The sequence below is a fragment of the Myotis brandtii genome, unplaced genomic scaffold, assembly GCF_000412655.1.
Source record: "Myotis brandtii unplaced genomic scaffold, ASM41265v1 scaffold1425, whole genome shotgun sequence".
Classification (NCBI taxonomy): domain Eukaryota; kingdom Metazoa; phylum Chordata; class Mammalia; order Chiroptera; family Vespertilionidae; genus Myotis; species Myotis brandtii.
In genome coordinates this window covers 94,325-105,651 of record NW_005355091.1, presented here as the reverse complement: position 1 = coordinate 105,651, position 11,327 = coordinate 94,325, and the positions used below count along the sequence as shown (strand labels likewise).

Genomic DNA, 11,327 nt, shown 5'->3' with positions numbered 1-11,327 from the left:
CTCCCCAGTGAGCCCCTGGAGCTCCTGGTCTCAGGTGAGGGGCCCAAACCCTATCGGCTGAGCTGTCAACTCCGGGTCCTGTACCCAGAAGTATTATGGGCTGTAAGGGAGTTTGGGGCTCTCAGGATGGTCACCCCGAGGAGATCTTTTCCTTAGAGGCCTCCCACCCCATCCACCCCCTCCCCCTCACCTGAATACTGAAGCAGTGGGAGGGTCTCAGGGTCCACAGCACAGATGAAAGAAGGTGTCTGTGAAATGGGTTCCAGGCTCAGCCCAAGCCTCTCACCCTCTTCCTGTCATCATTTCCAGGACCCTCTGGAAGCCCCAGCCCCCCACCCACAGGGCCCACCTCCACAGCTGGTGAGTCCCAGGGAGCTCTGCTCAGAGGGAGCACAGCCCAGCCCCGCCCAAGTCCTGAGAGTCTGTTAGGGGATAGAGTGACCCAGATCCTCAAGGACGGGCTTGTGTCCCAGGGAGGCTGGGAGTCCCATGGTCTGAGGCAGGTGATGGGAGGGGTGGTAATGGCAGAGGACGATGTTGGGGCGCAGGCTGGGACGGTGAACCTGGTCCCATGTGGGGAGAAGGCAGCTCCCATCCTCCTGCCCCATCCTCATCCACAGGAGGCTCTGGGGATCGGTCTCTCCACCCACGGGGTCAGGCATATAAATGGGTAAATGTGGGGCTCTGTGGGAGGTGGTGGATGCCTCCATGAGGGACAGGGGCTGAGCCATGCGGGGGTCCAGGCCCCTCTGGATTTGCTGACTTGGACTCACCCTTCCCCTGACTGGGCCTCAATGTCTCCAGGTGTAAAAGGAGAGAATCCTTGTCCAGAGCTTAGATTTCCTGTCAGTTCTGTCCCTGACATCCTGGGAGAGGGGCTTCACAGGGAAGGCCCCAGAACGTGATGTTATGGGGCCTGTCCCCCCTGTCTCCCATGGAGGCACCCACCACCTCCCACAGAGCCCCCATTACCCCATCTGTATGCCTGACCCTGTGGGTGGGAGAGACCGATCCCCAGAGCCTCCTGTGGATGAGGATGGGGAAGGAGGGTGGGGGCTGCCTTCTCCCCAAATGCGACCAGGTTCACCGCCCCAGCCTGCACTCCGACATCGTGGCGGTGGCACTGTACAGGGAAGGACAGGCAAGACAAGGGTCCGGGCACCCAGTCTTACCCCTCAGCTCAGGCTGAGCTCAGCGGAGGGAACAGGGTGGATCAGCCCTGGTTCAGCTCCTGGCTCTGCTGCTCCTGCTGTGGGGCTGGGCGGTCCCTTCTCTCCTCTGAGTGTCTGGTTCCTGTCTGCTCATCCCTGGTCCCATCCTGCTCACAGGCTGCTGGGAGATGAGGTGACAGAAGGGCCTCACAGAGCTCAGGAAGGCACATCCCCCAGCCCAGCCCAACCTTCCTAGGGGCTGTCAGAGACCTGTGTGTTGAGAGGGATCCAGGAGAGACTCAGAGTCCATCCCACACCCTGCCCATCCCTGTCCCTGCTGTACTGAGAGTGGGTAATGGGGAAGGACCCTCAGCTCCATATGAGACCTTGACAGACCCCTGCACAGGAGGAGTCCAGAGCACAAAGCTGTTGTCCATCTGAGAGATGGCGGGGGGTGGGGGGGTGGAGCATGACGACAGCACAGGGAACTCACAGTCCCGGGTTTCTATCCCACTATCCTGCGTGGGGCATGTGATTAATCCCACGGAGCCTCAGTGAAGTGGTTGGTGGGATCAACCATGCTTGGTGCATGACTGCTGAGAGGTGAGAAGAGATGAGTTGAAGACCCTAGCATGTGCCTCTCACACAGTAGGTGCTCATTAAATGGCATCACTGGTTCATTTATGACGTCACTAATGTCCTAGGTCCCAAATGGTACTGGATAAGAGTCTTGGTGGCCTTGGTCCTGCTGCTCTCCTTCCTCTTCTTCCTCATCAGACATTGGCATCAGAGCAGAGGCAGGACCTCAAGTTCAGACATCACAGGGTCACTGATGTCAAGGGGAGGTGGGAGGCCAGGTTGAACATCAAAATCCTAGAGATTTGTGTCTGTCCTGTCCTCTGAGACTTCTTTACCCACAATTCTTATTTTCCCATCCCCAAGACTACACAGTGGAGAATCTCATCCGGATGGGCGTGGCTGGCTTGATCCTGGTGGTCATCGGGGTGCTGCTATTTGAGGCTCAAAACGACCCCATAAGGACCCTCGATGCAGCCAGCATGTGAGCACAGAGGCAACAACGCACCGTTCAGAGAGGGGGAGACTTGGAGCCCATCTGAGGATCCCAGGAGGTGCTGAAGGAAAGTGGGGACCATAGTTGGGGAATCTCTCTGTTGAGATTAGCCAGGGAAGTAGACGTGGTAGGTGATGTTTGGGTGCAGGAGAATGTAGGCCATGTCCCTGTAGAGGACGCCTCCTCCATCCACCTGGGCTGCTCTCCCTCCCTCCCTGTCCTTGCTGACTCTCTTCCACTGCCCTTCTGTTCTCACCCTGTGATGTGAGGGTCCGTCCCATATGGCTGGTTTGGATTCACATCTATATACCTTCAGGCTGCGTCACATCCATCCCAACAAAATCAGGTGTCTTCACAACCCTGGGTTTTTTTTAAACCATAAAGAACAAAGGACAGGCACCTGGTCCCTAGTGGGAAAACATCATAATAATGCAGCTCAGGGACAGAATCGGGACACAAAATGGAATCAGGTTTTGTGTGATTTCATTTATTCGAAATGTCCAGGAGAAGGAAATCCATAGAAACAGAAATCAGATTGGTTTGTCTGGGGTTGACCAGGAGGACAGATGGGAGATGGACTGTTTGTTGTTGTTTTTGTTTGTTTGTTTGTTTGTTTTTGAGGAGGGAGTTAAAAACTTTCTTGAAACAAGATAGACATTGTCATTGAAACATTGTGTATTTACTGCATTCTAGTGAAATTCATATTTCAGAAGGCCCAATTGTATGTTATGTGACTGTTGCTTTAATAAAAAGAAATGCAAGTGAAACACGCGTGGTTCCCTTCAGCTGCCTTATACCTTGGAGGTTGCCCCACTGGTGTCCGTGGAGTTTTATGGAAGCAGGACTCCCACCAGGTCAGAGGTGCCCTAAGTGCTTTAGTGCTTAGGGATCAACCAAACTGTGGAGACTCATCAGGACTCACACAAGAACAACATTCATGGGACTCCTGTTCTAAGGAAGCAGCACAGACACATTAAATATCAGTTGTGGCGCTACCACATCCTGAATGGTTGGAGGACACTTGAGCAGGCTACTTCCTCCCTTGACTTCTCAGCAATACCAATGCCTTCCCCACAAAGATGGTGAGAAATCTTTTAGACCAGTGATGGCGAACCTATGACACGCGTGTCAGAGATGACACACGAACTCATTTTTTTGGTTGATTTTTCTTTGTTAAATGGCATTTAAATATATAAAATAAATATCAAAAAATACAAGTCTTTGTTTTACTATGGTTGCAAATATCAAAAAATTTCTATATGCGAGACAGAACCAGAGTTAAGTTAGGGTTTTTCAAAATGCTGACATGCTGAGCTCAAAAGGTTTGCCATCACTGTTCTAGACTGAGATATGGAGGAAATGAAACCAGCCATTCAATGCAGATGGAGATAGTGGTATTTTGAGAAATTGAAAAGCAGAGATGCCTTGTCCAGAGGAGCAGAAGGAAGACTCCAGATCAGACCCCTCGTATGGAGTCACCTGGATCGTGACAGACCCTTGCCGGGCTGGGGGTGGTCATGGCTTTTCCATCACATGCTGCTGGGCCAGTAGGTGAGTCTGTGGGACACAGTAAACGTCTTACCTGCCTCGACCATTTGCAGTAATCAATGTCAGATGGGCAATGGATCAAAATGTGAAAAATAAACCAACTACTTTTTCTTTTGCAAAAAGAAAAGGGGGAAACTATCTTACTGGTTTGTGGGAGACACATTTTTCCTCGATGTGGACACAAGAACACAAACTTAGGAGGGACATGGACACAGTGGAATCCACTAAGATGAAGAACTTCTGTTCCTTGTAGACACGAGGGAGATAATAAAGACGATATTTGCGATGCCAAAATGAGTCCACGGACTGGCACTCAGATCACTTAAGAAATATTACAGATCTGTAATGTGGCAGCAGAGAGCAATAGAAAAAGTAAGCAAACACCTTTATCAAGCAACTGATATTGGCATGCAAATTTGCAGTGACATTATATAAAGGTGATGAGCTGGCCTTGGCTGGTGTTTCTCAGTGGCTAGAGCATCAGCCTGAACACCAAACAGTCACAGGTTTACTTCCAGGTCAAAGGCACGTGCCTTGGTTGCAGATTTGCTCCTCAACCCTCGTTGGGATGCAAAGAATTGACGCATCTCTCTCACATTGATGTTTCTCTCTCTTTCTCCCTTCCATCCTCTCTAAAAATCATTGGAAATAATATCCTCAGGTGAGGAGTAACAAAAAAATGTTTCAATAAAAGGTTTTGAGCTTTATAAATCATAGAAGAAATAAATGTGCATCAAACCACAGGGTGGTACCAACACTTACACTGAATAATGAACATGAAAAAGGCAGGAAACACAAAGGGTCAGTAGGGGATGGGAACCTACCAGGAACCTAAACCAGGGTAAGTTGAGGAAATGCTGAAGCCACAGGGAAACTGTGCAGCAGAATCTTTTATAAATGAGCTTCTTCAAGAGCCGTGGTCGGGTGTCCCATTGGGCTGTTCAGAGCCAGACTTTCAGGGGCTGATTCAGGACCAGAACCTGAGTCTCACCCTCCCTGAGCAGGAGTCAAACCAGCAGACACATGAGACCCTGAGGATCAGGTGAGACCTCAGACACTGCTGACCAGCCTCCTGAAACCAGGATGCCATGTGAGCCCTCATTCTGGGGAGATGAAGAGCCAGGCCTAGGGCAGGTCTGTCTCCTTGCTGTGGGGTGTGGTAACCCCAAAGGGTTTCAACAGCCTTTAACTCGTCACATCCTGTGAGACTCTGTTCTGCAGCTCAGGCTTCCTCCATCTGCAGAGCAGGAGCCCTCAGAGCAGAAGCCATGGCGTCCATCCTCTCTGCTCTTCTCTGCCTCGGTCAGTTGTGGACACGGGGAGGGGGAGCAGGAGGGGCAGCTGCATCCTCTTGTTCATGGGGAACCTCAGGCTCAGGCAGCTTGAGTGGACGGGGCCCTGATGGGAAGGGAATCAGCTCAGACATCCGGGTGCAAATCTCTGACAGGGACTCTCTTCCAGGGCTGAGTCTGGACCAGAGGACCCGAGTGCAGGCAGGTGAGTCCTCCCCAGGCTCCATGTCCCTCCTCTTACTTCACCCCTGGGACTCAGGAGGGAGCACAGAGGTGCTGGGTTGAGGTGATAAAAGAGGAGTTTCTAGCACTAAGGTAGGAAATGAAGGTGGGAAGGTCTTGGTAATGCAACCTCCGGTTTTCTTCCAGGGAGCCTCCTCAAACCCACCCTCTGGGCTGAGCCAGCTTCTGTGATGTCCTGGGGGAGCCCCGTGACCATCTGGTGCCAGTGGACCGGGGAGGCCAAGGAGTTCTGTTTTCACAAAGAGGGAAGCATATTGCTGTGGGGCAGAGTGAAACCACTAGATCCGATGGACAAGGGCATGTTCAGGATCACAAGCCTGACACAGCATGGTGCTGGGATATATGACTGTCACTATCTCAGCCCTGATGGTTGGTCAGAGCGCAGTGACCCTCTGGAGCTGGTGGTGATGACAGGTGAGAGGACACTCAGGGGTCCCAGCCTCAAGCTATGCCCTCAGGAAGGGGGTCTGCTCTCAGGTCTCCCTCTCACAGCCCAGCCCTGGGGGACATGAGGGAGGTCTGAGCCCTTTAACAGGCTGCCTCCTCCTCTCCTAGGAGCCTATAGCAAACCCAGCCTCTCAGCCCTGCCCAGCCCTGTGGTGCCCTCAGGGGGGAAGGTGACCCTCCAGTGTGGCTCAGGGCAGAGATTTGACAGGTTCATTCTGACTAAGGAGGGAGATCACAGGTTCTCCTGGGCCCTGGGCTCACAGACAGAACCCAAAAGGCAGTTCCAGGGCCTTTTCGCTGTGGGCAACGTGACCCCCAGTCACAGGTGGACGTTCAGACTCCATGGCTGCTACAGGGACAGCCCCCATGTGTGCTCACACCCCAGTGATGCCCTGGAGCTCCTGGTCTCAGGTGAGTCACATTATTGTCCCATCCATTGATTTGGGCATGAAACTGGGATGTCATTAGGATCAGTACTTTGAGGGGAGCCCCATGTGAGTGGATGGCAGGAGGGCAGAACAAAGGCTCCTGGGCCAGAGACACAGAGACAGTGAGACCTGGGGCCAGGCCAGGAAAAGGGGTTTATGAGAGGAGCAGCCCCTGCAATTCACTTTTGGTCTCCCCAGGTGTGTCTGGGAAACCCTCCCTCCTGACCCAGCAGGGTCCCATTGTGGCCTCTGGGCAGAGCCTGACCCTCCAGTGTCGCTCTGATGTCGGCTATGACAGATTCGCTCTGCACAAGAAGGGGGGATGGGACTTCCCCCAGAGCCTTATCCTGCTGCCCCAGGCTGGGCTCTCTCAGGCCCACTTCCCCCTGGGCACTGTGAGCAGCTCCCACGGGGGTCGGTACAGATGCTACGGTGGATACAACCTCTCCTCTGAGTGGTCGGCCCCCAGTGACCCCCTGGACATCCTGGTGGCAGGTGAGGAGCCAGTGGGTTCAATCAGGGGCCCAGACTCTGCACTGGCCCTGCTGGGGTCTCTGGTGGTGAGGCCAGAATGACAGTGCAGGCCCCAGGGAGGGAGAGAGACAGAGTGAGGCAGGGGGTGGCAGGGGAGAGGGGGAGATTCAGAAAAAGAGACAAACAGAGAGGAAGGTCCTCAGAGAGAGGCCTAGTTACTCAGGTCGGAACAAGGTGGGCAGGCAGCCCTCACCCTCGCTCCCTCTCTCTAGGACACCTGCCTGACAGACCCTCCCTCTCGGTGCAGCCAGGCCTCAGGGTGGCCTCAGGAGAGAACGTGACCCTGCTGTGTCAGTCACAGAGCCCGAGGGACACGTTCCTTCTGTCCAAGGAGGGGGCAGCCGGTCCCCTCCTGCGTCAGAGATCAAAGCACAGAGCTCAGCAGTATCAGGCAGAGTTCTCCATGAGTCCTGTGACCTCAGCCCACGGGGGCACCTACAGGTGCTACAGCTCACACAGCACCTCCCCCTTCCTGCTGTCACTCCCCAGTGAGTCCTTGGAGCTCCTGGTCTCAGGTGCGGGCCCCTGACCTGTCTTCTGAGCTGTCAGCTCAGGGTCTTGTCCCCAGAAGCACTATGGGCAGAAACTGGGGTGAGGGGCTCTCGGGATGGTCACACCTAGGAGATCTTTTAAAATATATATATTTTATTGATTTTTTACAGAAAGGAGAGGAAGGGAGAGGGATAGAGAGTTAGAAACATGGATGAGAGAGAAACATCGATCAGCTGCCTCATGCACACTCCCCACTGGGGATGTGCCCGCAACCAAGGTACATGCCCTTGACCGGAATCTAACCCGGGACCCTTGAGTCCACAGGCCGACGCTCTATCCACTGAGCCAAACCGGTTATGGCACCCCTAGGAGATCTTTTCCTTAGTGGCCTCTCACCCCGTCCACCCCCTCCCCCTCACCTGGATACTGAAGCAGTGGGAGGGCCTCAGGGGCCACAGTACAGATGTAAGAGGGTGTCTGTGTGAAATGGGGTCCAGGATCAGCCCAAGCCTCTCACCCTCTTTCTTGTCCTCATTTCCAGGACCCTCTGGAGGCCCCAGTCCCCCACCCACAGGGCCCACCTCCACAGCTGGTGAGTCCCGGGGAGCTCTGCTCAGAGGGAGCACAGCCCCCGCCCCCAGCAAGTCTTGAGAGTCTGTCAGGGGATCGAGTGACCCAGATCCTCAAGGACCGGCTTGTGTCCTAGGGGGGCTGGGAGTCCCAGGGTCTGAGCCTGGTGTTGGGTGTGGTGGTCATGGCAGAGGGAGATGTGGGGTGCAGGCTGGAGAGGAGGAGCTGGTCCTATGTGGGGAGATGGCAACCCCCAGCCCTCCTGCCCCATCCTGAACCTAGGAGGCTCTGAGGATAGTCTCTCCCACCCACGGGGTCAGGCACACAGACAGGTAATTGAAGGGCTTTGTGCGGAGGTGGTGGGTGCTCCCATGTGGAGACAGGGGCTGAGCTATAAGGGGTTCGGTCCCCTTTGACGTCACTTATTTGGACCTACCCATCTCCTGTCTGGGCCTCAGTGTCTCCAACTGTAAAAGGGAAAGAATCCTAGACCAGATCATACATTTCCTGTCAGTTCTGGCCCTGACCTCCTGGGAGAGGGGGCCTCACAGGGAAGTCCCCAGGACGTGATGTTATGGGGCCTGTCCCCTCTGTCTCAGTGACGGTGACACTGTACAGGGAGGGACAGGCAGGACAAGGGTCCGGGCACCCAGTCCTACCCCTCAGCTCAGGCTCAGATCAGAGGAGGGAACAGGGTGGATCAGCCATGGTTCAGCTCCTGGCTCTGCTGCTCCTGCTGTGGGGCTGGCTGGTCCCTTCTCTCCTCTGAGTGTCGGGTTCCTGTCTGCTCCTCCCTGGTCCCATCCTGCTCACAGGCTGCTGGGAGATGAGGTGACATAAGGGCCTCACAGAGCTAAGGAGGGCCGAGCCTCCAGCCCAGCCGGACCTTCCCAAGGGGGCATCAGGGCCTGCAGGGTGGGGATGGATCCAGGAGAGACTAGAGTCCACCCCTCACCCTGCCCCTCCTGTCCCTGCTGTGCTGGGAGCGGTTAATGAGGAAGGACCCTCAGCTCCAGATGAGACATGGACAGGCTCCTGCAGAGGAATAGTCTTGAGCACGAAGCTGGTGTCCCCCGGGGGGCAGCATGAGGCCAGCACAGGGAACCTACAGTTTTGGGTTCCAGTCCTAGCTCTGCCCCGTCCAGGCTGGGTGACCTGAGGCACATGATTAACCTCTCTGAGCCTCAGTGAAGTGGGTTGTGGCGTCAGTCATGCCTGGTGCATGAGTGCTGTGAGGTGAGAGGAGATGAGTGACAGACAGCAGCATGTGCCTCGCACACAGTAGGGGCTCATTAAACAGCATCATTGGCTCATTTATGATGTCACTGATGTCCTAGGTCCCAAATGGTACTGGATAGGGGTCTCGGTGGCCTTGGTCCTGCTGTTCTCCCTTCTTCTCTTTGTCCTCCTACGACATTGGTGTCAGAGCAAATGCAGGACCTCAGGTGAGTAGGGAAGGGGGTGACCTCGGTCACAGGAGGGGGCTCAGAGCACCTGGTACAGGAAACCAAATAGATGGAGAAGGTCAGCTGAGAAAAGGATTTCTCCAGAATCTCAAATCAGAAAACCTAGGAAAAATACACTCACTGTCAGCACAGATGGACAGAGGTAAGGTCATCTTTCATCCTTCTCAACCTCATGAATAGGAAACATTCTCACAAGTGCTTTTTCAGAATTTTTGATAAGATCATGTGATTTTTATCCTTCATTTTGTTTATGTGGTGTGTCACGTTTATTGATTTGCGAATATTGAACCATCCTTGCATCTCCAGAGAAAGTCCTCCTTGGTCATGGTGTGTGATCTTTTTAATTTATTGCTGGATCTGGCAACATGAGGGTAATTGACAGGAGGGTTTCAACAGTGAAATCAAGGAGACGCTGTTCTGTCTCACTGTCTCTCTCCAGCAGAGCAGGCAGGATGAAGGCCCCAAGGGAGTCTGTACGGTCAGGTGAACTGCTCAACATCAAGACTCAGGCAGGGAATGACCACCTCTCTTTCTTTCCTATCAGGGGAATGTTTGGACATGAAGGACAGACAAGCAGAAGAGAACAGACAGATGGACAGACAGGTGGGTCCCATCCTCCCCAGGCCCTGAGGCTTCTCAAACCCCAACCATGTTTCATCCCTTTCTCTCCCCCTGCTCCAGGCTGCATCTGATGCCCCCCAGGATGTGCCCTACTCACAGCTGAACCTATTGGCCCATAGACAACAGACAAGTGCACCCCCATTCTCCCCATCAAAGGAGCCCTCAGATGACCCCAGTGTGTACGCTGCTCTAGCCATCCACTAGCTCAGGATGGACTCAGACCACCACACTCCAGGAAGGGGTATGCAGGGACCCCAGAAGACAGGAAAGATACCCCTATGGACACTTGGCTAGTGCCCCACCAACCGTGGAGACCTGAGGAAACCCTGGGACTCTCGGGGAGTCACCTCATTCTATAGTGAAAGATAAGCCAATATCTCTACATTTGGAAATCAAAGTAACAGACTTCCCAATAATCAATGTGTGAACAAAGTGAATGTTTTAACTGGAATTGTAATGTAAATATGACACATCAAACCTATGAAATAATAAAATTAAGAACCTTAAAAAACCAATGGCCTAATCTATCCTGTCAAGGATTTAGAAAAACAAAAGAAAACATTGCTTTGAATATTTAGATCCATAGACAATTAGATGATAAAGATGTGGTGTGTATGTACAATGGAATATAAACCAGCCATAAACAGAATGAAATCCTGCCATTTTGGACAACATGAATGGACCGGAGTGAAATGATTCAGACAAGGAAAGATGTCACTTACCTCTGGGATTTTTCGCATCCTCAAAGCAAAGGAAACAAAAACAGACCCATAGAAATAAATAACAAACTGATGGTTGCCAGATGGGAGGGAAAGAAGGATCGGTGGGAAGGGGAAGGGAAGATAGTCAATAATAAATATCATATCCATGTTGTATACCTGAAACTAATATGACATTGTATGTCAACTATGCTTTAATAAAAATGGTCAATTAAAAAATGATTATTTAAACAATAGAAATTTTTTTCTAAATGAAGGCATACGGAGATAATGATACAGCTTTGCATAGGAAAGAAAACCATCAACAAAATGAAAAGACAACCCACCGAATGGAGAACTACTAGCCAATACATCTGACAAGGGCTTATTGTCCAACATTTATAAGGAACTTATAAAGCTCAACACCAAAACCCCCCAAACAATCCAATAAAAAAATGGGCATAGGACCTAGATAGACACTTCTCCAAAAAGGGCACACCAACGGCCAGTAGATATATGAACAGATGCTCAACATCACTAATCATCAGAGAGATGCAAATTGAAACTGCACACCTTTCAGAATGGCTTATCATCAATAAATCCACAAATATCTATGCCCCTCTATGATCACAGCAGCCTTATTTACAAAAGCCAAGATCTGGAAACAGCCCAAGTGCCCACCAGCAGATGAAAGCTATGGTATATTTACACAATGGAATATTGTGCAGCTGTAAAATAAAGAAGGAACTCTTACCTTTTGCAACA

The 11,327-nt window shown here is 52.3% G+C and overlaps 2 protein-coding genes across 2 annotated transcripts in view; both read left to right on the top strand.

The window, feature by feature from the left end:
* Positions 1-2,215, top strand: part of LOC102249386 (leukocyte immunoglobulin-like receptor subfamily A member 6) — a gene marked incomplete at its 5' end in the record, with an annotated part of 3,947 nt that extends 1,732 nt beyond the window's left edge. The window contains 3 exons of the mRNA XM_014535341.1: positions 9-34; positions 310-360; positions 2,094-2,215. Of these exons, the coding sequence (XP_014390827.1) occupies positions 9-34; positions 310-360; positions 2,094-2,215 (199 nt within the window). The remainder of the gene's footprint in view (positions 1-8; positions 35-309; positions 361-2,093) is intronic.
* Positions 2,216-5,039: 2,824 nt separating this feature from the next.
* LOC102249097 (leukocyte immunoglobulin-like receptor subfamily B member 3) overlaps positions 5,040-11,327 on the top strand; it is a 15,016-nt gene continuing 8,728 nt past the window's right edge. Inside the window, exons 1-4 of the mRNA XM_014535339.1 lie at positions 5,040-5,073; positions 5,233-5,268; positions 5,433-5,720; positions 5,862-5,991. Of these exons, the coding sequence (XP_014390825.1) occupies positions 5,040-5,073; positions 5,233-5,268; positions 5,433-5,720; positions 5,862-5,991 (488 nt within the window). The remainder of the gene's footprint in view (positions 5,074-5,232; positions 5,269-5,432; positions 5,721-5,861; positions 5,992-11,327) is intronic.